This window comes from Crassostrea angulata, chromosome 9, assembly GCF_025612915.1.
Source record: "Crassostrea angulata isolate pt1a10 chromosome 9, ASM2561291v2, whole genome shotgun sequence".
In the NCBI taxonomy this organism is placed as follows: domain Eukaryota; kingdom Metazoa; phylum Mollusca; class Bivalvia; order Ostreida; family Ostreidae; genus Magallana; species Magallana angulata.
In genome coordinates this window covers 32,561,307-32,584,736 of record NC_069119.1, presented here as the reverse complement: position 1 = coordinate 32,584,736, position 23,430 = coordinate 32,561,307, and the positions used below count along the sequence as shown (strand labels likewise).

Sequence of the window (23,430 nt, the reverse complement as noted above, 5' to 3'; positions counted from 1 at the left end):
GACCCCTTCCCTCTCTATCGGTTTGACCTCCGGGGTCGTTGACTTTATTTTAAGTGCACAGTTTATGTCATATAAACAACAAATTCAACATCTGAACTTGATGACACAAGCAAAACCAGAATATCGCAACAACGTTTTACCATAATCTTGATAGCATTCATCGACTGTGTCAAATATAAAGAACGCATTATCTATATTGCTTCTCTAAACTTTAGTTCACTGTTCACAACCTATACACAGAAAACAAAAAATTAACGTACATCAAAAAATTCCAAAACAATTCGTAACGTTGACTCTTTCCCCGGGCAGGAAATATGTAATAGACGACTATCCTACTGACAGGAAAAATAAGAGAGCTCTCTCGGATGAAACATAAGATAGGAATTTCCGCCATAATGTAACACGGCGAAGGTGTTTTTTTTTTTATTTAAATGCATGACTTGACTTACTATAGGAGTTACAGATGACCGTATCGATGTTTACTGGTTTTTTTGGGTCGATCTTGCTGTTGGTGAAACTGTGTTGCCATGTTGGGCTGGGATATAACATCGATACCGAATTTCCTCAGATATTCCGAGGGCCGAGTGGTTCGAGATTCGGCGTTACTGCTGAGATAGTCAAAACTGTGTCTAATTCTTGGTATGTTTATCTTTATTAGTGTAAACAGTGTATTCTTTCTATGCTCAGATTTATCGCGGTAGGGGGATATCTGGAAAATTCAAACTTCCTAAATTCACATAATAAATTACCGAAAATTGCCTCTACCGCCTCCCCCCTCCAGCAAGCTTACATATCCCCCACCCCTTTGGAATTATTTTGGAATTTGGATCCGCGCATGTTTTACTCATTAGTTAAAATCATTTTTTTATAAGAAAAGGAAAGAAACGTATATTGCAATGTACTGATCTCATATATAAGATTCTCTAAAGTTGCAGAGTAATTTCAAATTTTAAATTACTGTCACAGGGACTTAAAGTAAGAAAGAAAGGAAAAAGCAACATTTGACTTTTAACTTTAATTTGGAAGACAATCGACTTGCAGTTGACAAATAATGCATCATAAACTGTTTATTGAAATATTAAAGACTTTACACAATTAATTTTTTTTTCACTTTTGGTTAATTAAGTGTTTTGCAGTTTCGTTTTTAAATCCATATTCTCCATTTAACCCAAAATTATCTTACTCTCTCATCTTTATGGGGAAGCACCGAAATGATGTTTTTTTTTGTTTTATTTTTTTGCGAAACCAGAACCCCACCTAAACTACCCCCCTCCTCCCCCCCCCCCCCCAAAGAAAAAAAAAGAACCGAAAATAAGCCACAAACAAAATATTTTACTGATTCGGTTAAAGTTGAAAACAAAAAATAACCTCTTACTACAATTCAAATCTTATCAGTGGAAGATAAAAAAAAGACTTTACCAGAGGGCCTCATAGAAGGTCATACAGGAGTGGGGAGTGAAATTAGAGTGGCAATGTCCGCGATAAAATCTTTAACCAACACAAACACATAATAGTTATAAACTCGCATTATTGAGGTGAAGTTGCTTTGTATTTTACGAGTGCACTAGCTTATACATGTTGTATATTACTTTATTTTTGCTATGAAATGTATAAAATACATGTAGTTACAAACTTATTATTACAAGGGGGTGGGGGGGGGGGTGTCCGAAGCTTGAGTGTGGTACATGTAATTTTTTTAAATATCTGAATAGAATAAGTTTGAATTCCTATTACTGGAAATTCCTACTCCGTCCCTTCCTCTCCAACCTTTTTTCTGCGCATAAATGACGGATTACTTTCACTTTTCCTCCCATTAATATCGTTACATGTTGTTTTATACACGGATTTTTTCAATTTTTCAAACTCCGACCTTGCATGTAAAAATCACACATAGACTGTTAATAGTTAAAACGAAGCAAATATTAATAAAATTTTTGTTTTACTGTATTTAGGTGTTTTAAAATTTTTCCTGTTTTTGATTTTGGTGTTTTTAAATACAAGACTTAATATGTCTGTTTATGTACTTGAAATATTAATAATTGACAGTCAAATATGATATATGACTTTTATCAAAACTGAAAACCCGAAACGCAAGGTTTTAATAAGATTCGCTTGAATTAAAAAGATACCTTCAGTCCCATAACGCTCACAGATTAACCTTCAAAACCCTTAAGCCCTTGGGTCAAGGATAAAGCACCTGTTCCTATGGTGTCCAAGTACCGTAGTGGACAATGCACTCGCTTCTCACCGCTGCGACCCGAGTTCGATCCCCGTGATGGACAGTGGTTGTATGTGATAGGGTATGGCGGTCGCTCGCTTGGACACGTGGGTTCTCTCCGGGTACTCCGGCTTCTTCCCACACAAATGAACCCCTCACGCTAACATCCGTGCCAACGAGAGATATTAATATCATATTTAATTTAATTTACCTGTTTTATGGAGATTTACAACTCGAGACTTTACCATTGTTATACTATGTTACGTCTAATTTGACCAGGTTTGAAAATGTGTCATACCTACGTATTAAATCAAACTGATTTTTCTCCATTGTTGACCAAATGAACATTCTGTATCATTGACCCAAGTGGTTGTGCTTAGACCGTATAATCTATTATTTACAGCTGACATGTATGTGCAAATTAAATGTTGTATGTCCTTATAGTTAAAATGAATTTAAAAAATTTGGACATTTTCTTTCTCTGTTATTCACTATACGTAGTTTTTATAAAATCGTTCTCTAATATATTGCAATTTTTTTGGTTCTAATAACATGCACTCGTATCTTTTTCTCAAAAATACATTTTTTCTGTCACGGTAAAGGCTTAAAAAAGTAGATCTACTTTAATTGCCTCAAGAAAGGTTCAATTAGGCTATTATATAATAAATATTCTTAAAAGAGAGTCTGGGTCAGTGGTGTCATTTGCTTATTAACAACTGTCTAGTAAGCTCTTGTGTCCTTTGTGAAAAAGAACTCATAAATAATTTTTGATATTTCATTTCCGTTGTAGGATTCTTGTAGGAGCCACAGGAGATAACTTTACCGATAAACCGGAAATACCAGAACCCGGAAACGTGTACGCATGCCCAGTCAACTTCAATGTTGATGCCAAATGCTCCATTTTACCGAATTTGCGAACAGCTGGCAAGACATATTTTTATATAGAATTTAAGTCTATTTGTGTATTCTTAAGATAGATATTCTACGTTTACTAATTTCATGGAAAGAGTGATTGAAATATGCTAAATAAAGTCTTAATTAAGATAAAACAGCAGCGATTTTAAAAAATGTCGAGCTCCTGGGGTCAATTGTGCAACCGGTATCTATACAATGATATCATATTGGCATTTAACGTTGCTCACCATACCTCAAATAAGTAGAAAATTACTTGATTATGAAAAATAGAATAATGCATAACAAAAATACAAGTCAGACGAAAAGTTTGCAACATTTGGGAGAAAAGACAAGAATATGTGAAATATGATAAAGTAAACACATGTATAAACAAAAGGATAATACGGATCTGAAACCGAGATCTGCAGTTCACAAGCCAGATATTTTACAAATACACTTTGTTGATATTTGTCAAATTGATCGATATTGACATTTCACAAATTGTATAGAAAAAACGTCTGCCTCTCTCGCAACGTATTACAAAGTTACTCGAATAATATATCTTGTATTAGAAAGAATTCTATTTTGCATCCAAAGTTTGCTTTTACTATTATTATGTTTTTAAGACTTTTAAAAGAACTCTAAGAGGAAAAATACAATGTATAATTTCTATGTGCAAGACTAAATTAAAGTTTTTCTGCTGTGTCGATCAGAGCCTTTAGCTGTAACTGTTTTTACGCAAATTTGAACCTCATAAATCCGTAAACTTTGATTATTTTTTGTTATTTAAAAAATATATAGATTATATATTAGACATTATGAATATGAAAGTATTATGAATATGTCAGTTTAGTAATGTCATATTATATTAAGGAGCCTGGATATATTTTTTTTACAGAATCGACGTCAACCGTGAAACCTAGCGGAGTGTTTGAGCAAAGACAGCAACTTCTAGGGGCGACAATTCATGTTCCGAAAAATCGTGATTCTCCTATACTGGTAAGCGTTGTAAACAATGTAATTGTAAAATATAATTATTTGTTTATCAAAATTCTTTTGATGTGTTATTTTAAGTGAAAAAAATCTTAAAGTGAATTAAGAAGCGCTGGATGATTGTGGCCATTTATAGACTGTACTGATCTCCTTGAAAAAAGAACTCTGTGTAAGGATATAGGAAACTGTTTCATTCCTAATGCTAAAATATATGGAATTTTTTCAATTGAAAAATTAAGCATTGCTTAGTTAATCATATTTTACGATTTAAGCTTAAACTGATGGCCAGTTTTTAACCACCAGATCTCCTTAAAATCATGTCTTTATTTTATTTCATATCATAATACATGTACATTTTAGATTTGCGCACCGAAATGGCGGAATTTGCGCTTCTTTTCCCCATCAAACTCCCAACTAGAATCGTACCAGGTTGTTGGCAATTGTTTCAAACTTCCCAATCGAAACGATCTGAATCAGACAACGCTCAATATGTTCCGAATGAACATGACAATGATAAGGGACTACTACAGGGATCCCATGTTCGGATTCTCTCTGACTGATTCCCCGGTAAAATTGCATGAACGCTTTAAAGAATAAATTCCACTTTACTCGTCAACTTAAATAATTTGTGAGTTAAAATTCATCGATTCCATTAATTTTATTATACATGAAATAAAAGTAAGGATATATTGGTAATGATATCTTTTTTAATTAAAATGGTCAAGTTAAAACGCTTTTCTCCCTAGTTGTGCAAAATAATATCATTAAATGAAATTGCTTGCCTGTTATTAATTATCATTCGGTTCCTTGCTGTATGGATAACATAATTTAATGGATTATTATTCTATTTGCAGCACCCATCCTTTGATGTTATATTCAGTACACCAAACGCGGGTTCAGCATCCACGGGTCAGGCTTTTAAAATCTGATTTAATAAAACATGACTCTCTGTGTAACTACATGTATTTAGTACAGCGGAAGCTTCTATTTTGACGCTGTTCGTTTTTTTTGGGGTTTACTTTGAAGTTGTGCTATTTATAGTAACATTGGCGATTTGCCTGCCTACAGCCAGGACTCTGCTTTCAGCAAAGCCCGGCTAAAAATGTTCTGTTAAATTTCTATTCTACAAAGAGAATTTTTTTTCTTTTTGGAATATTAAGAATAAAGAAGATACATGTAGCTGTATTATTTGTTTTATATATCTCACTTCACAATCGAAAATAAACACCAAGTCTTTTAGTTCGTATCCTACAGAAATAAACAAAAAGCTGAAGCTTTTATTAAGTTTATAAAGAACTCTTTTTGTCTTCTTAGGTGGAACTTTTGCGCAGGCGCACAACCCAACACGTACTCAGCCATTCATCATCGAAAACTCCGAACTCATCACTACCTATGTATCAGGATCTTATTTTGGTATGTTGATGAAAAGACGTAAACAATTTAAAAGAAATCTCTACAATTATAATTTTCTCCTATTTATTCTTTGTTTTAACTTCCTGTTTTATTTTAGTCAATGTTTATTTAAAGCAATATGAGCTGTCTTTTTTAGAATTTTATTTTGCTGCAAAAACATGTTAGTATGACAAGTCTGCATATAACTTTAACTTTTATGAAAAATAGGGAAAGAAAAGTCATTAATTTTTTCAGAGGAAAGATTTCTCTTCTAAGGAACATATAGCAATTAATTTTTGTACAGGACGACAATAATTAAATTTTGCTCAAATTAACGCTTCTTTACGGCCTTTTTCACAAAAATTTGGCGAATAGAAATTTAAAAACGATGATATATATTTTTGGTCATTTTTGTAGAAAATATCATTTTCGTAAACAAAATATTATTATGAAAATTGCAGCTCAGATTGCTTTAAAATACATGTATCACGATGTTTTTTCACTACCCCCCCCAAAAAAAAACCCCCAAAAAACAAAAGACACAATTCTATTGGAGGATTTTCTTTTCCCTCAGCCTATAGTTTGGCGACCGGACAGTTCGGTAGTAGCGGGTACTACTACGTCGCTGGAGCACCGGGGTTCAGCAATCTAAATGGCGTCGTGGGGTCGGTAAGAGGGTGTTAAAGTCATTATATTTACGTACTTATTTGTTTCGTCAGAAGAGTAAATCAAAGAATCATTTTATCAGATGTTGAATCGGTACAAAGTTAGTTGTGTTTCAAGTGTAGTTCACTAAAAAAAATCACGTGAATTTGAAATGGATCGTAACGTGAAGTTCACGTGAATTACACATTAAACGCATATTGTCTGTGTAAGGGTGATTAATATTAAATCGATGAGTATATTCGTCATATAATACGTAATGTTCGTTAAAGTAATGATGTGAAAATGTAAAGATAAATTTTCCTTTGAAATAGCTTATTATACATATTGAGTACATTTGTCAAATTATGTAAACCTTTCATGTTTTCTTTTTAGTTTTCGATTCTAGAAGTTAATGGAGTCTCGGAACAACAGGTGAAATTAATTGAAGGACTTCAGGTAAAGGCTGTGTAATGATCGACTAATCTGTTTTTATAATATGAGTTTGAAAATGAAAAACAACGGCCCTGTGGGCATGTTCACGAAAGTATCTTAAAATTCGTCTTAGGACATGTCCTAAGACATATCTTAAGACTAATCTTATGACCAATCTGAGACATATCTTAGGATGTTTCTCGAAGCTATCTCAGATGTGTCCTAATCTAAGACATCTTAATTTCAGTTTGTATGTATCCTTACAAGAAAAACAGTTAAAAACGATGATACAAAATACTGTTCTATTCTTTGAAATGTATTTTTGCAATCAGAAAACATAATTTGGGTACATATATCATAAATAGAGTAAATAAAGTTTTTATATTATCACATAAGTATTATATAAACTGTGCAGTGTGTTGAGCATTTGGTCGTTATTGATTTATATATATATATATATATATATATGATTCCTGTGTGTCTATTTCAACTTTATGAAAACTCCCGAACTTCATATTCTTCCCCATCCCTTTCCCACTCGATCTTGTGTGTGTGTGTGTGTGTGTGTGTGTGTGAGAGAGAGAGAGAGAGAGAGAGAGAGAGAGAGAGAGAGAGATTTATTTCATGTGAAACATTCACTACATTATTGTTCTTTTGGATTTTTTATCTGCCTTTAATCCAATAAATGTAAGTGATTGTCTTCAATATTATGGAATTTTAACATGTAAATAAATACTTTTAGGAAAGGCTAATGTATGTAAATGAATGGTTCATACAGCAGTCAACATACACTTGTAAAAGCACGTGTATCTTGTTCATGTTTTTAGATGATCAGCCAATGATATTGGTAATTGGTTTTAATTCGCGCCAGTCTTAAATTATACGTGCGTCCAGTTCTGTTCAGTGCCTATTCATTACATTATACATGTTAAGCGAGTGAACTATAGCCATGTCATCAAGAAAAAGAAATCCTAACTTTTCTGAGGCTGAAATTCAAATCATTCTCAAAGAAGTGGAGAAATGGAAATGAGTCTTGTTTTCGAAACTTTCGACGGTAACGACAAACAACACAAAAAAGCGAGTATGGGAGGCAATTTGCCATTTTTACTAGTTAAGACACCTGTTAGGATGTCTTAAAGTTAAGATATTTTTTAAGACATGTCCTAAAATAGGACGGCTTCAAGAAATTGACTTAGGACTAAGACGTGTCCTAAGTGATGTCTGAGACATATCTTAGTCTTAAGATGGCTTCGTGAACATGCCCACTGGTCTGTAAATTTTATGATTTCCAAAGATGAGGGCTAGATGTTCGCGGGCATTTTCTTTTAAAAGATAAAAGCATATGTTCAATTCTCAAAGCTAAAATATTTAGAATTTTTCTGCTCTAAACAATAGTTTTTAGCAAAAAATGTCCTAAAAAAAGATGAAAGGTAGATCTTATTAGTATTTTCCTGACCACCCGGGGTGCTCTTTGATTTGAAACCTACGTCGTGCTGTCTAACTATCCCGTCATCACGTGGGAAAGCATGGAGCATTCATGAAAGTCCAAACAAATGTACATCAAGGCAGCACGAGGTTTAATTGATATTTCACAGCATAAATTTTTGATTGAATTTCTAAATAGATATTTAAAGTAAGAAGGATTCAAAAATCCGTAAATATTGTTTTCAATTTTTCTTATTTTTTAAGGCGAAAACTTTATTTCAAGGAAAAACAATAATTTAAATCTGGTTTTAACACGCTTTCTGATTGGTTAAAAAAATTATTTTATATCGTATAAAGAATGTTGCCTACGTCATAGTAAGACTAACGTCGAAAACGTATCAATCCGCCTGACGTTACGTTTGAATTTTGTACAATTTGATGTCATTTTATAGATCAAATAACTGTTTTATCTACAATGAAGATTAAAAAAAATTAAATTATAAGCAATGAATTCAATTTTTATTAGTTTTGTACGATATAAAATGGTTTGAAACAGTTTACGCTTTTTTATATACCGGTTCGCGGTTTTTAAAACGTAAACTGTCCCAAACGATTTTTATCGTATAAAACAAATAAATATTGAATTCATTCCTTAAATAAAGATGGATATATGTCCGTACACTTCGATGTTAAATGCTACACTTTTATTAGATAGGTGGCGGCTTCGGGCAGACACTAGTGATAGCGGACGTTAACGCTGATGGGCACGATGATATCCTGGTCGGGGCACCAAACACGTACCTTAATGACGTCAACAAAAACAGGGTTATTTACGATGTTGGGGCCATACATGTATTCTATGGAAACGGGGACCCTGCGGTTAGATTTTTATAATATCTCATGAACAGTTTAATAAAAAGCTTGAACTAAAATGATTTTATTAAAAACTTTGTCTGGTTGTGCATAAATATAGGAACGTTCACAGTAGAATTTGAAAGCATCTAATTTTAGTTGAAGATCCATATATTCATATTGATTATATCGAGGAAAGAAAGAATTAATGTCTTGTTGGTCATTTTAATCATATCAGTGAAATATATGCTAATGGAATAAAATATTTTAAAATTAATTTAATTAATAAACAGTAAAAAGGTATAATTATACTATCAACTTGAAAATCACATTGATTCAAAATCGTAAGCTTGTTTTGGTGTTAGCCGTAAATCAAGATGGTACTGTATAAATTTTCAGACATTGATTAACCAAGATCCACATACCATTATGGGTACACGAAAACTGGGGTCGCGGTTTGGAACGGCGATATCCAGTGTTGGGGACTTGAACAAAGACGGAATAAACGGTGTGAAGCGGGTTTTCTTATATAAAATGTAGATAGAAATGTGTATGAATGCATACTCAGGAATTAAGCTCTGCCGCTCAGTTCACTGAATGTTAACTGGAAGACCTAGAAAGGTGATGGAATTGCAAAGTTATGCAAGAAAACCACCTTTCATTGACTTTTTCTCCCCTTCAACTTGTCTGAATCTGTGATAGATAAATGATGAATTGATTGTCATTTTATCAGCAATTGCAATAAATTCACAATGGCTGAATGACGTCCTAGCAGTGTATATAGTAAAAAAGCTCAAATGTTTGCCGTTTAAAAAATAAATTATTTCAGTCTGGTATTCGGAAAAGTTTGTTATTGGTAACACACTGGACGGTTGGGAAATCTCAAACTTGACAAGAAATATCATGTGTCTGTTTTCTTTATATTTTATTTTGTGTATCTTTTAGATATAGCTGTGGGCGCTCCATACGAAGAGGGTACGGGTGTTGTTTACATATACAACGGGAACACACCTAGAATGGAGGATAAGTACTCTCAGAGAATCCTTGGAAAAGAAATACGAGCTGGAGTTTCTGGTTTCGGTTATTACATCTCAAAATTTGGAGAGGACCTTGATGAAAACAAATACAATGGTAATTAAAAAAATGATTTTATATGTTCAAAATCAACTATTTCTTACCCATTTTACTTTAACTGGGTTTTCTTTTTTTAATAGATGTAATCTGATATCATTTTTATTGTACTACTGAAACAAGAGAAAAAAATGTTGTTTATCATTAACAAAACAACTTGGTGGTATTTTTAATTATTTTTTATAAACACAGAACTCCATGAATTCAGTTTTATAAAACATGATTAATTAGACAAATTTATGTCAAAATTACTGAACTTTTGTCAAATTTCTGTTGTATACGCCAGTTTTTACCAGAAACATAAAATAAATTCTAATCCGAATTGCCTCTTGTTTTTTTTTCATGAGAGAAATATTTATTTATAGACTTTGCTGTTGGCGCCTATAAGTCGGACGAAGTAGTCCTCCTGAGAGCCCGGCCCATTGTGGAGGTCCGGGTTTATTCCCGGATAGATCCGGATCCAGTCCCCCTTACCTCAACCGGAACACCCTGTGGGTCACAGGGGTCACAGGGGTCAACGAATCCGTGTTTTACCGCGAGCCTCTGTTTTGACTTCACAGGGGAAGGCACAAATAAAACATGTATGTATTAAAGAGAGATATTTTTTTGGACAAAAAAGTGAGTCATCTTCAATCTAACTTCATTTAAGGAGTCACAAATGAGATATTTGAATATTAATATTCACAAGCACTTTATTGAATTATTAAGAATTATTGTTTATATCATATAATTATCATTTATAATCAAAATTCTCTATTATTCAACGGTAGAAAATACTAAAAAATCCCGAAGCCATCCAACGCTGTTGCAGAGGCTGGATGATCAACAATTTACCCATCATATCTTCTTTTAAGTTCAGCTATGAACTATTATTTAGCAAAGAAAAAACTCCGAATGTTTAAGCTTAAATATTTGAATACCTTTATACAAAGTCGCCCTTCGGGAGATTGTTATAGTATGATAGTGGCAATGACTATCCATTTATCTCAAGTGAACTCTCTGAAAAAGTCAAAATTGAATTGCTTTTGTATTTGTAGATATAGATGTAGAAATATTTGTAGATATAGATGTAGAAATATTTGTAGATATAGATGTAGAAATATTTGTAGATATAGATGTAGAAATATTTGTAGATATAGATGTAGAAATATTTGTAGATATAGATGTAGAAATATTTGTAGATATAGATGTAGAAATATTTGTAGATAAAGATGTAGAAATATTTGTAGATATAGATGTAGAAATATTTGTAGATATAGATGTAGAAATATTTGTAGATAAAGATGTAGACATATTTGTAGATATAGATGTAGAAATATTTGCCGATACCGAGAGAGGTCGACCTAGAGTGTCGTTTGAAGGAGCTGGTCAGCAAGACAGCTTTAATGTCTCTCTGTTTGAGATCTACAGCTACAGAGTCAGGTGTTTGAACGTCACACTACGGACCCTGGTAAGTGGCACGTCTATACATCAATTGTAAAGAACGCTGTTTAAAAAATGATAGCAAAGGTTTTAGTTTGAACGGAAGGGAAATGCTGCCAGTGTAAATGATTTTAAATAAGTTTTACCTACGAGATACTACAATGTAAGTCTTACCTGCTAGATACTAAGTCGTAGTTGCAAGATACTAAGTCATATTTTCATAATGGCGGATCCTATTCGAAATCTACATACGGGGTTTTCTTGCTTTTTTAAAACAAAGATATTATCTCTGTGTAGGTTGTGGATCGCCAATTCTTTGAGCTGATTGAGATACCAGTGGTTTTGATGACGACTTTCCGTCTGAGTACAGAATCTGTACCGTCTACAGTAAGGGCCATATTAAAGAGAAACGTGCCGACCATGCTTAAAAGCCAGGTACAAAAGTACAAGTAAAATACAAATGGTAAAAAGAAATGTATATTAATAATAAATTAATTCGAAGCTAACATTATTTTTCTGATCTAGTAACAACTGACATGCATTCCATCTCAAAGAAATATTTAGCAAGTCAACTTTTTTGTTTGTTTCTTTTACAGGTCTCTTTTGACACTGGGTGCAAATCTTTGACTTGTTTTTCAAACCTTCAGCTCGTCTCGCTAATGGATAAGAATACTTTCATGATTGGTCAAGACAAAGATCTCAGTTTAAACACTGTAGTGAAAAACTTTGGCGAACCTTCCTTTATGACCGAATTAAAAATAATATACCCTTCTATATTTTCATACTCGGGTGTTAGGACAGAACTGTTTTCAGAGAAAATAACGTGCAACCCTGTACCGACTTCCGGGAACACTGCCGTCTTATCATGCCGCCTGGACACTCCATTTTACGCCCACATGGTTGTCAATGTTACAATATACTTTTATCTAACGGACGCTATCATCACTAATCCGGATATTTTGTCCTCCTCTGGTTTGACTTTTAGCAGCAGTGTATCTACCAATCACGACACAGATCCAAACAATAATGCCGACACCAAGACTGTTCAGCTTGCAATGTTAACAGATGTTTCATTAAAAATGTAAATATGATGCCCTTTAAGTACTGTTGAACTTCGATATCTCAAATACTGATATCTCGAACCACTTATTATTTAAGTTTTTACCCTCGATATCTCGAATACTCGGGTATCTCGAAGTTTTTAAAAAGTCCAATTTAGCTCGAGATAACGAAGTTTGACTGTATATCAACCATATGTTATTGAAAATACGTGTAATTTTGACGTCAGAAATAAGTTAGTCTCTGCACGAACTGAATTTTTCGCATCTGCTCTGGTAGTAATTTCAATAATTTTGATTCAGAGCCTCCTCTGCGGAACAAATTCTAGCAACAAACAACACTGTATCCTTCACTACAAGCTACACGCTATATAACGATGGTCCATGTCAAATCGAGGCAGCATTGATCTATTTCTCTTTTCCGGTTCTATACGAAGAGAAAGTGTGGATAGACGAGGACAACTCAATGGTATTACTGCATCAAATTGCTGTATTGAAACTTTTATTTGCGTGTGAGAAATTTTCATATTTAGTCCTTGTCTTATGGTTGTACTATGTAATAACAAAATGCATCAGAACTCTGCAGAAAAAAGGACCATTTCCTATTGCAAGGCATATCTATTTTACATGCATCTGTTCTGTTATAATGAACTATAAATATTGGAACTTAGTCATTATTTATCTAGTATCATATATGACTAATTATATAACAAATATGACACCTCCAGTTCACATTTATTTCTGCGTACATTTCAAACTCGAACCTTAACATTTTTAACTGCTTATATTTCGTAGCCTACGCCATCAAATATAGGTGACAAATGCATCTTGAAATATCACCCTGAACAAGTCAACGTAGCTTCCGGAAATTCCCCAGCTTCTGTCACGTTCACTGTCAGCCGGAAGTTCGTACAGCGGCCAATTGCGCAGAAACCGGAAACATCACAAACAATGGTAATGTGACAATTGCTTCTTTTTAACCCCCCCCCCCCCGATCTTTATTATTCTGAAGTTATATATATCTACGATATGTAAACCATTTATGTCTTTTTAAGTTCATCATCAATTGTTTTTTAGTTTTGTGATGACCTGAGTAGTGGTTATGACTGTGCAATAGTTGAGTGCACTATGTATAACGTTAAACCTACAGAAACTGATAAGAGAACTTTTTCATTGGCATTCGAACTGGAAACAGACCTGCTTCCACCCTTACAAAAGGTGAACATTTTTAGATATATTCATTTGTACCAAAAAAAAATATCAAGAGTTTTACTTAGATCGAAATTTTCATTAGAAAAAAAGAAACTGAATGGATATGTAATGCAATGTCAAACGTGTACTAATTCAAACATATAAGAAACAATGACAAATTAATGTATTACTTCTTATAAAAAAAAATCGGTGTGTATTTTGATATTAATTTAGACACATTTGTGCATATAAAGTCATGTCTAATAGATACCCATTAGAATGTCGAGTGTTTCTGTAAAATATATTTTTAAACATTTTAAAGGGCAAAATGAGATCAAAATTTGACGAAGCAATGTTTGTTTGTCCTGTTTAGGAAAGCAAAATAAAAAAAAATACACTTTAGATGACAATGAAGGATACTTATTTTTTTTTATTATGGAGGCGACAAATGAAAAAAAACATAGACCAAGGACAGATTTAGCCCCAAACACTCATATTCATTTCTCAAAATGTTTACGGTAACCATATCTAAAATAAAATATAAATTAAAACATTAAATATGGTTACGAGATTTTTTAGAAGTTTTAGAATTTTTATATGTGACCGTGGACCGTCCTGCTGCATAGTGTCAAATTTTTTTTCGTTTGTTTTTTCTTCTATAATCATAATTGTAAAATCCTAATATGTTCCATTAAAAATTACAGATAAATTACGACATTTACATGTTTACAAGTATTTTTCAATGAATTCTTAATGAAAGCAAAATGATGTTCGCATTGTTTAGTTATATGTAAGAGTAATATGTACTTTAAATATAACGATATTACTTAATTGCGTAAAATATAAATGTATATTTAGCATCATTTATTTTTGCCGCAAAATTTACCTATCCAGAGGCCCCCTGGCACCAAGTTGAGGTAAATACTATGGGCCTCTGCGGAGGTGTCGCCTGAAACAACTGTTGTATGTTACTTCAAATCAAACATTAATTTTTTTTTTTGAGAATTATATACAACCTTTATTGACAGGGGAAAGCCTTTTTGACGTTTGTGACTCAAGCAGCAGTCTATCCAACGCCCAGTAACAAAATCCCACTATATTTTATAAATAACGTCACAGGCGAGGTAAATTTGCTTTACTTTTTTATAATTCATTCTTCAAGGTTTTGCTAGAAATCCCCCTTTTCATATTTATTTCATTAACAGTGATAAAAATTCATTCTGTTATTTGTGTTAAACATTATGATAACTATTTTGTAGTTTGTTGCTTGTAAAATTCAACTAAGAGAAATATATCCTTTAGCTAAGATAATGTTTATAGTGTAAAAACTTATACAAATGACAAACGTAATATCTCAACGTATTTCTTTTTACTTGTGTTATGAAAACACTACTTCATCTATAAACAAAGGAAAATTGAAAAATAAACCACCATCTAAGTAGAAAGGCTAACCTTAGCATATGTATCTTTTTAATTAAAAAAACATGATGTTAATTTTGTTATATGCTTTCTAAATGTATATCTTTCAAATGCATGATTTTAGAACCATTTTAACAAGAGCTTGGACTTTCAGTAGGCGTAGCTATCTAATTGTTGCGTCAAACAAGTTAAATAACGCGGTTTCAAGCGAAATATGCACCGATTGCGTAGACTTAGCTTAAAAGCCAGACAAATCTTTTTGATTTCAAAGAACCATGGCTGAGTGGCCAGCAATGAAATAGACAGGCCTACCTCACTTTGCTGTTAAACACAACTTCCCAAAGTCCAAGCTTTTGTTAAAATGGTTCTACATGTGTATGCAGGTGTCTGTGGATATCTTGTTATCTGAGCTGTTTAGTCAGCCAGCTGAGGAGGTGGAGGTCTGGGTCATCATTGTCGCCTGTCTCCTCAGTATATTACTATTTATCGTGGTCATCGTTGTGCTGTGGAAGGTACGTATACTAGTATGAAAAATGACAATAACAAACCGTCAACCATCTCGAAAATCCATAAAATGAAATATAGATTCAAAGCAAAGCAAACAGATGGAGGTAGGATCAGGTGCCTAGGAGGAGTGAGCATCCTCTGCTGACCGGTCACACCAACCGTGTGCTCTTTGTCGTAATCATAGTCGTAATCTTAGTCTTAATCTTAGTCGTAATCTATTCTACCCATTTTAAAGGTTGTGGAAAGAAAAGTGTATATTGGTCCGTCCATATGAACCTTTGACTATACACACTGAAAATTATTATCTCAGGAACTTTTTCAGGAAATAATGACTTTTATTTTTTATTCATTTACAATCAATTTTCGTGGAACTCGCTGTTGAGTTGATCCTTCAAAGGAAATGTTGATTTTAGTGCAGTGTCTAATACTGTGGAATCACTTAAATTCGCAGTGGCTCAATATTCGTGTTATCCATGGGTAGCCATCCCCCACGAATTTACATCCTCAACAAAAAACAAATTTTGAAAGGTTAGTTTTCTAATTGCAACTGAAAATCTACGCATCCACGAATTGACATTCCCACGGAAAAGCAAAAAACCAATATTCCACAAAAATTGGCCCCCACGAATTTAAATGATTCCACATGTGGTATCAATACGATCATTAGTCTTGACACTGTGATTTTTACTTAATTCACGGAAATTGGCGACCATGAATATTGATGAAACCACAGTGTTTGAATGATTCTCATGATTAAAGATCTAATTTCGTCCTGTACAGAAGGGATTAAAATGTAATTCGAATATTATTCTACCAAATTAGAAATGAAAAAAAAGGCTGAAGTTATATGTTAAAGTTTTTTTTAATGAAGCTGTTAACTGAAATTTTGTCTTTTTTATCCAGTGTGGATTTTTTGAAAGAAAGAAAAGAAAAGAACTTAAGGTGGGTCGCGGGTTTACCCCCTAAAAAATCTCACGAGAAAACATACCCTGAAAATTTGTCAATTCGTTTGTTAGCATTTAAACTTTATTATATAAAAAAATTATTAAATTTGCCTAAATTATTTTCATGCAAAGCCGCTTCAAACTTAGTATTGTTTTTTGTGCTGTTTTGACGCTTTTCTAATGAAATATATAGGAAAATGAGCATTTTTTTCTTCATTTTCGAATTGAAGTTATTTAAAGATATTGTAAATAACTTTTTAACAACTTAGACGAATCTAACAACATTTTCTGTACGTAAAGTAAAGGTGATTTACAAATTAATTATGTAAAAAAATTGATATGTGTTCTCGCTAGATTTTTTGCTATTTAATTTTATATTTCCGATTATTTACCGAAAATTGTCGCTTTTCCGTATTTGACGTCATGCTTGTAAGTACAACGTCAAAACTCGTTATTAATCTCTTTCATTAAATTTTCTTATAGGATTTACAAGAAAATCAATTTAGAATTGTTAAAACTGCAACTTTTTTTCAGAGTTATATTGAATGAATGTCTAGGATTTCTCTTTAACATTATATAGCACTATATAGCACCCCCACCCCCCCCCCCAAAAAAAAAATTTAAAAAAATGTGGAAGTATAAGCACATTTTATCTGATATTTCGTACATGTACACATTCATACATTTATAACATTTGAGTAAAAGTGATTTTTTTTCATAAGATAAAAAAGCTTATAATCATTAAACTAATTAAAAATACATAATATTTTTAAAAAAAATGGTAATAATGAGTGTTTGGATAATTTGAAAGCACAAAAGAGATCATTTTGTCTGACAAGACAAGAAAAGAGAAGGCTTACTTGACCCTAATTATACAATCATGTATAACACGTTGTTTTTGTAAGATCACATGCATGCATTAACCATGATTCATTGTGCATTATTTGAACTGTAGAACTTGAAAAGTTTTTCACAAACAGAGTCAAGTTTTGTGATTTTCCCCCTCAGCATATTTTTTATCCCTTCCGTTCCTGCCCGTTTTCTAACTAAAGATATGTGGAATTCGCCAATTCCCTGCGCGGCTAGATTGCTGCACTGTGTTTTAGAGAGTACCTGTTCATTTATTAAACCACTGAAACTTGACAAATACATTTTTTTGTTGATCAGTTTTTGATTGTTAACGAGAACACTTTCAGTTGAAAATGATATGTCTATCAGTTTTTCATGTACGTTTGACACTCTTTTCAATAGAGCTGTCAATATGTTGACGTCGACTTCGGCATTATGCATGTTTTCAAACTGCTGCTCCATTAGGTCGGTTGATAGACTTTCCAGTTTGTAAGAGCCTCTTCCTGGATATTCTTTTTTGAAAAGATGCATTGAATCACTAAATCCAGCGATGTCCTTAAGGTGGTCATCCATCTTAAGTCTGCACATGGTGGACACTAGGATGCGCGCATCGAACTTTGCATTGTGCGCAACAAGCAGCGGCGATTTGTATTTTTTCAGCCATGCCAGGAATTCATCAACTGCACGTTTGCATGATGTAAATTCTACCGGAACAAGGTTATAATACATGGTCAGTCCATGCACTTCGATGCCAGTCAGCTTTGATACGGCAGACGGGACAAAACCATTTTCTGGCATGATAAATCTCACATAATGATCAGATGTTTTTAAATCTCTTGCCGCAATTTGTATAATACTGCTTTCTGTAGCTGAAAATAAATACACAAAATGTCTTACATCTTTGAAACATATAATTACTTAGATTCTATATTTTCATCAATTCATAATATAAATGTATAGTAAACACTTACCAAATCCTGTAGTTTCTAGATCAAGAACAATAATTGAACTAGAAGAAGACGGAGCAGGGGAGACCACAGTCCGTTTTTTGTCGGTTGCTGGTAAAGGGATTTCTTGTATCTCTTCTTCAAGCTGAGCCTCTTCTTTATTTATTAAAACACCCGACTCGTACGTTGTTCCTTCCTTAAGTTCCTCTAGTGCTTGTGCAGAATGCCGATTTTCCTTTGCCCTTAGCCTATCCCGCTTCGCCTGGACAGTGCCCTGTTTGGCTCTCTTTATGTTTCTCTTCACGTCCAACTTTTGAAGCCTTTCTGCTGTGTGTTTTCCAGGTGAAAGATTGCACGTTTTGTTGACCTAGGTAATTAGAAGAGACAATTATGTATAACAAGATTATAAAAAAACATTCTTACACAAAAATATACCGGTAATTCGGTCACCCATCACCCTGACACCCCCCCCCCCCCTAATTTACGAATAATAAACGTGTTTTTTTTTAAATTTAGATACTTACCTCTAACATATATTTGTGTCCCTCATTTTTCTGTGCTACAGATGCAGATAGGCGATAGGCTAAACTCTCTGACCCAGAATAGTGTTGTGATTTTGGCGCCTTCTTTGCAATCATTTGGTTGAGATTCTCATTTGAATTTGAAGACTCCAAATCAGCAAGTTTGTCGGCATTAGCGGCATATTTAGCGAATACACAAGACAGTGACTTCCGCAGACCCTCGTCGTGTAGGTCTTTGCCGTGCGGTAGCGACTTGTGCTTGTACAAATTTGGGGCTTTCAAAAATCCGCACCAGTGTACATCACACTTGACATGCTCTCCAAATGCATGGGGAACAATAGCCTCTAAATTTTTCTGCAGGGATGCTAGGCTACCTCGATTTTGCTGGACTGCGTATGAAAAACATTTCTTGAAATAGTTAATAATCTTCACACTCAAGTTTTTGTTTTCCTGTCGAAGTTTGTATAAATTGCTAGTAAGATTCTTGACGACATGATTTTTATCGCTAGATTTCGTTAACTCCGGGGAGATTGCTTTTTTAGCTCTGATGAATGTGGTTGTGTCATCATCCATGGTTAGCTTTTTGACATTAAAGCCTTTTTCTTTCAATGACTTGAGACATTTCACCGTTAAAAATGGTTCCATTCCCTTCGCGGATCCTGTCCAATTTCTCTTGCAGTTATGATTTTTAACTTGCGTTTTATTCCATCTGGCGTATGTACACTTCCGACATGATCTGCATGCTAAACCGAATCCGAGACATTTTCTGGTGTATTTGCCGACAACGGTTACGTGTCCTGAAAGGCTGTCATAATTCTGACCCGTCCCTCGCTTTTGCCATGCCCCATCACAGGAAACCTGTGGAACCTGGGTTCCGTCACCGCTAGAACAGATAAAAAAATTATTTGTAGATATCATTTGTTGTGTGTATAATTCATGAGATTAGCATTTCATATTTTACTCTTTGGATATGATTGAGAGCAAATTGAAAGTGGAAGGGGGGGGGGGGGGGCTAGACTAATCCTCAGAAATATTGAGGAAAAAAAACTACTTCCCAAAATCAAAATCATGGAAATCCTAATCCGGGGGGGGGGGGGGGGGGGTATGCCTATCCAACTTCTCAATCTTTCAAGGTAAATTTAGGAACAATTATCTTTGCTGCGAGAAAAAGTGGGGGGGGGGGGCTGAACCCTCTATGATGCTATGTCCCTTATGGTTAGGTCTAACTTTGCCAAAAAATGGGGGGGGGGGTTAAGCCCCCCCCCCATTTTTTGGCAAAGTCCCCAAGCCCCCCCCCCCCCCCTTCCGACGCCTATGTCATGGTTTGGAAATGTGTGCGTGCGTGCCTTTGTAAGAACAGTTATATATACATTATTCATGTGAAGTGTTAGAGTTAATTTTACTTTGCATAACGAAATAGAAGTCATTTTCCATTGTGTGTTTTTTAAATACTGTATATAACTTTAATTGAAGTGATACCTGTTAGTACATATTATTTCATCCCGCAATGCATTATTGCATGATTTATCTGCAACTTCTTCGAATGCACGTCCAACTTCTCTCTCTCTTTCTTTTAGAGTTTTGTGGTGAATTGATGGAATATTTAATTCTGCTAAAATGTTGTTCATTTGTTGCTCCCCTATGCCAACATTAATCATTGCTGTAATTGTGAAAAATCCAATCTTAATATGCCAGCCGATCATATAATATTGCATAGAGAATGGGAAGTACATTTAAAACATATGTATATCTTTGTCATCATGTTAAATCTATGAATATTTTGTCATTCAAAATCTAGAAATATATTTTAATCATATTAATTGAATTAAAAACTTGATATGGAATGCATATACAACAAAAAGCATGCAAATTCCATGCGAGAAATGTTTTGTGTAAGCAATATAGCTTTTCATGTAAACTGAAACGTTTCGGACAATTCGTGCAAAGCGTGCAAGAGTGGCTTTTTTTCTAATCGTGTTAAACGTATATTTTTTTTTTATTCGGAATTCTTCTCAAATGTTGTCAATTATCTCAGATTGGCGCCCACATTCTACACTTCCCCAAACGTTTGTGAACGACATGAAATTTATGTATACTCAGAAATTGATATACTTACAAATAAACATATTAACCTACTTAAATTTAATCATGAAATTATAGGTACATATTAACCTGTTATATTTTTATTATGTATTTGAATCTAATCATAAGGCCCGCTTACCTGCTGCGAGTTTTGTGTTTACGTCAAAACATTTAGCGGGACCAGACTTGTTTGCTGTGTTGTGCTTTTTCCCCGTATATACTGGGCTGATGCCATTGCACTCCGAACACTTTATGTAAAAAATGGAGGCTAGACCATATTTCCTCTCACTGACACACCATTCTAGTCTTAAAGGATTGGAGCAATGGACACAGGATCGCAAACCCTCAATCAAAATGTCTAGTTCTATCACTCTCCTCTCCCCGTTCCATACATTGGCCTGACTGTCGAACTCTTCTGTTTTCTGATTTTCTTCAACACTTTCCTCTTCTTCTTTTTTGGTGAAACGTTTTAAATTGGATAACTTCTTACTAGTTTTTGCAGAAATGATCCTTCCTTTGTGTCGCATTTTCAGAATTCAAATATTGAATCCATGACAGGTAATGTTATTATGACGTAATTTTATATACATATATGACATAAAAAGTAAAGCCATTTCCCGCAAAAATGAAAATTTCTATAATAATAAGTCAGACGCAAATATCTAACTACAGAAAAAAAAACAATTATAAGGATTTACAACTTGTCATAATATTGTTTAATTTTCTATTGTTACGTATATCTAAATTGTGAAGATGAATTTAAAGGGGGCACAACACCTTCTATCAATTTCTTTATATGTATTGTTAAAAAGACTGTTTAAAAAATGTATAAACTAATCTGTTTGATTAATATCAGTAAACAGAGTTCAATGCCTTACCACATCCCTCGTATTTAATATTGGAACGTGCATAATATTGTTTGTACATTACATGTCCTGTATAATATATACTGTAGAATAAAATAAATATTTCATGTTTATTATTAACAGGGAACGGAAGAAATTTTAGATTTGTAAAAAAATATGTGTGAGAGTACCCGGTTCCCCATCTAAATATTTCCATGTTCTGATTAGTAAACAGTCTCAAAAATGGGTGATATTGAAAATTCACTTTCTACATGTACGTATCTTATGGACTTTTTATTGGCAAATTTATAAAATTACTTGACTACTTTCCTCTCTATTTCTGGGTCCGAATAGCCATACATAATATACTGAACTATAGTTCATGCTCATTTTAAAGTGTAGCAATGTTTCTTTGTTAAAGATTTAATCGTCGAATTATTTTACATACCCAAGTTTGTGACTACACTATTGACATTAATGAGTTTTGATGTATTCACTTATACTGAAACACAGTGTCGCTAGCTCTAGTTTTTACAGATTATCAACGTAAATATGTTTTGTTCCTGCACTTCCTCCTTATAATTCATACATGAATTTTTAAAGCGATATCTTTATCTTTTTCTAATATAACCTGTGGAGTAAGGTTATATAATGTAAATAGTGTGAAATGTCTCCATTGTGACGTCATAAACAAATGTACACAAATCGGCCGCTCGAGTCGTCAAAGTTGCGTACAGAAATTGATGACGAAAGCAAACCCGCGACCCACCTTAATGCATTCAAAAGAAAAACGCAGATGTCGATTCGAAGCGCGCGTAGTGGTGGTGCCGGCTCAGTAAAAAGTCGGCGTAGTAATACAGCAGGATCATTTAGGGTCAAGAAGATGGGAGACGACCACGTGAAACTCCATGATCAAAAAGCCGAGGATAACACCGATAATTCTACAATGGAAAGTGCAACTGAATGCAAATAAATCGATGCAGCATTAACTCGTTATCATCTTGAATGAATAAAAATATATACATGTATATTTTTGAAATACATCATATTTTTTCTTCAAACAAAAATGCATTTGAATGCTATTAAATCACACAAAATCCTTTCAAAAGAATAAATAAACAAAAAAAAAACGATTGAACATTCTAATTCAAAATAGCCCTTTAAAGCTAACATGAATTCATAAAAGCATATGATCGCCCCCATATTAGATTCGATCGCTCCTCTACTGGTACTGGGGTATATATACCGGTTGAGAAAGTTATGGTCGGTTGCTTTCCGATCGAGGCATTCTGGTTGAACGGACTTCTAAATGCATGAAAAATATACTGTAGTAAAATGGTTGTAATAAAAAAAAAGGAAACTACAGTCAATTAAACACAAAATATGTTTATTCATTGAAAGAATTACCAAGGTATCCATATTATTTTCATAGATAGTGCTGCCTTACTTCGCATGCACATCGAACACGTGTGTCATTTGCACAGAGTGCATGACGTCTGTATCTTTTTGAAAATCCCGCGGCACTACATCCAACACTGAAGATAAATGAAAACAAAACCAAGAAAGTTACAGCGTAACATCGTTTCCATCGGTTTCTACAAAAACGCCCCATTTCTAAAATCCATGCTTGCAATCATTGAAATTGTTCGATCTGCCACAGTGT

At 33.8% G+C, this 23,430-nt stretch overlaps 2 protein-coding genes across 2 annotated transcripts; one reads left to right on the top strand and one right to left on the bottom strand.

The window, feature by feature from the left end:
- Positions 1 to 434: 434 nt before the first annotated feature.
- LOC128164011 (integrin alpha-4-like) lies at positions 435 to 22,756 on the top strand. The gene is made up of 22 exons (XM_052827719.1): positions 435 to 639; positions 3,009 to 3,142; positions 4,011 to 4,111; positions 4,466 to 4,672; positions 4,960 to 5,014; positions 5,420 to 5,518; positions 6,072 to 6,166; positions 6,536 to 6,598; positions 8,711 to 8,878; positions 9,251 to 9,359; positions 9,797 to 9,982; positions 10,348 to 10,563; positions 11,284 to 11,432; positions 11,702 to 11,839; positions 12,001 to 12,485; positions 12,766 to 12,931; positions 13,258 to 13,416; positions 13,540 to 13,680; positions 14,682 to 14,777; positions 15,456 to 15,584; positions 16,483 to 16,515; positions 22,537 to 22,756. Exons 1-22 carry the CDS (start codon positions 464 to 466, stop codon positions 22,738 to 22,740), a joined length of 3,309 nt encoding a protein of 1,102 aa, XP_052683679.1. The 5' UTR covers positions 435 to 463; the 3' UTR covers positions 22,741 to 22,756.
- On the bottom strand, positions 17,226 to 22,526 carry LOC128164010 (uncharacterized). The gene is made up of 5 exons (XM_052827717.1): positions 21,062 to 22,526; positions 20,320 to 20,500; positions 18,844 to 19,723; positions 18,344 to 18,686; positions 17,226 to 18,241 (listed from the first exon to the last, which is right to left on the bottom strand). Exons 1-5 carry the CDS (start codon positions 21,447 to 21,449, stop codon positions 17,454 to 17,456), a joined length of 2,580 nt encoding a protein of 859 aa, XP_052683677.1. The 5' UTR covers positions 21,450 to 22,526; the 3' UTR covers positions 17,226 to 17,453.
- Positions 22,757 to 23,430: the final 674 nt, after the last annotated feature.

Coding starts and splice junctions, on each gene's coding strand:
- LOC128164011 (XM_052827719.1), top strand. CDS start 464: ATGACCGTATCGATGTTTACTGGTTTTTTTGGGTCGATCTTGCTGTTG. Junction 12,486..12,765: donor ACAGATGTTTCATTAAAAAT/GTAAATATGATG, acceptor ATTTTGATTCAG/AGCCTCCTCTGCGGAACAAA. Junction 14,778..15,455: donor TAAATAACGTCACAGGCGAG/GTAAATTTGCTT, acceptor ATGTGTATGCAG/GTGTCTGTGGATATCTTGTT.
- LOC128164010 (XM_052827717.1), bottom strand. CDS start 21,449: ATGCGACACAAAGGAAGGATCATTTCTGCAAAAACTAGTAAGAAGTTA. Junction 20,501..21,061: donor AAACACAAAACTCGCAGCAG/GTAAGCGGGCCT, acceptor TCACAATTACAG/CAATGATTAATGTTGGCATA. Junction 19,724..20,319: donor GAAATAATATGTACTAACAG/GTATCACTTCAA, acceptor TATCTGTTCTAG/CGGTGACGGAACCCAGGTTC.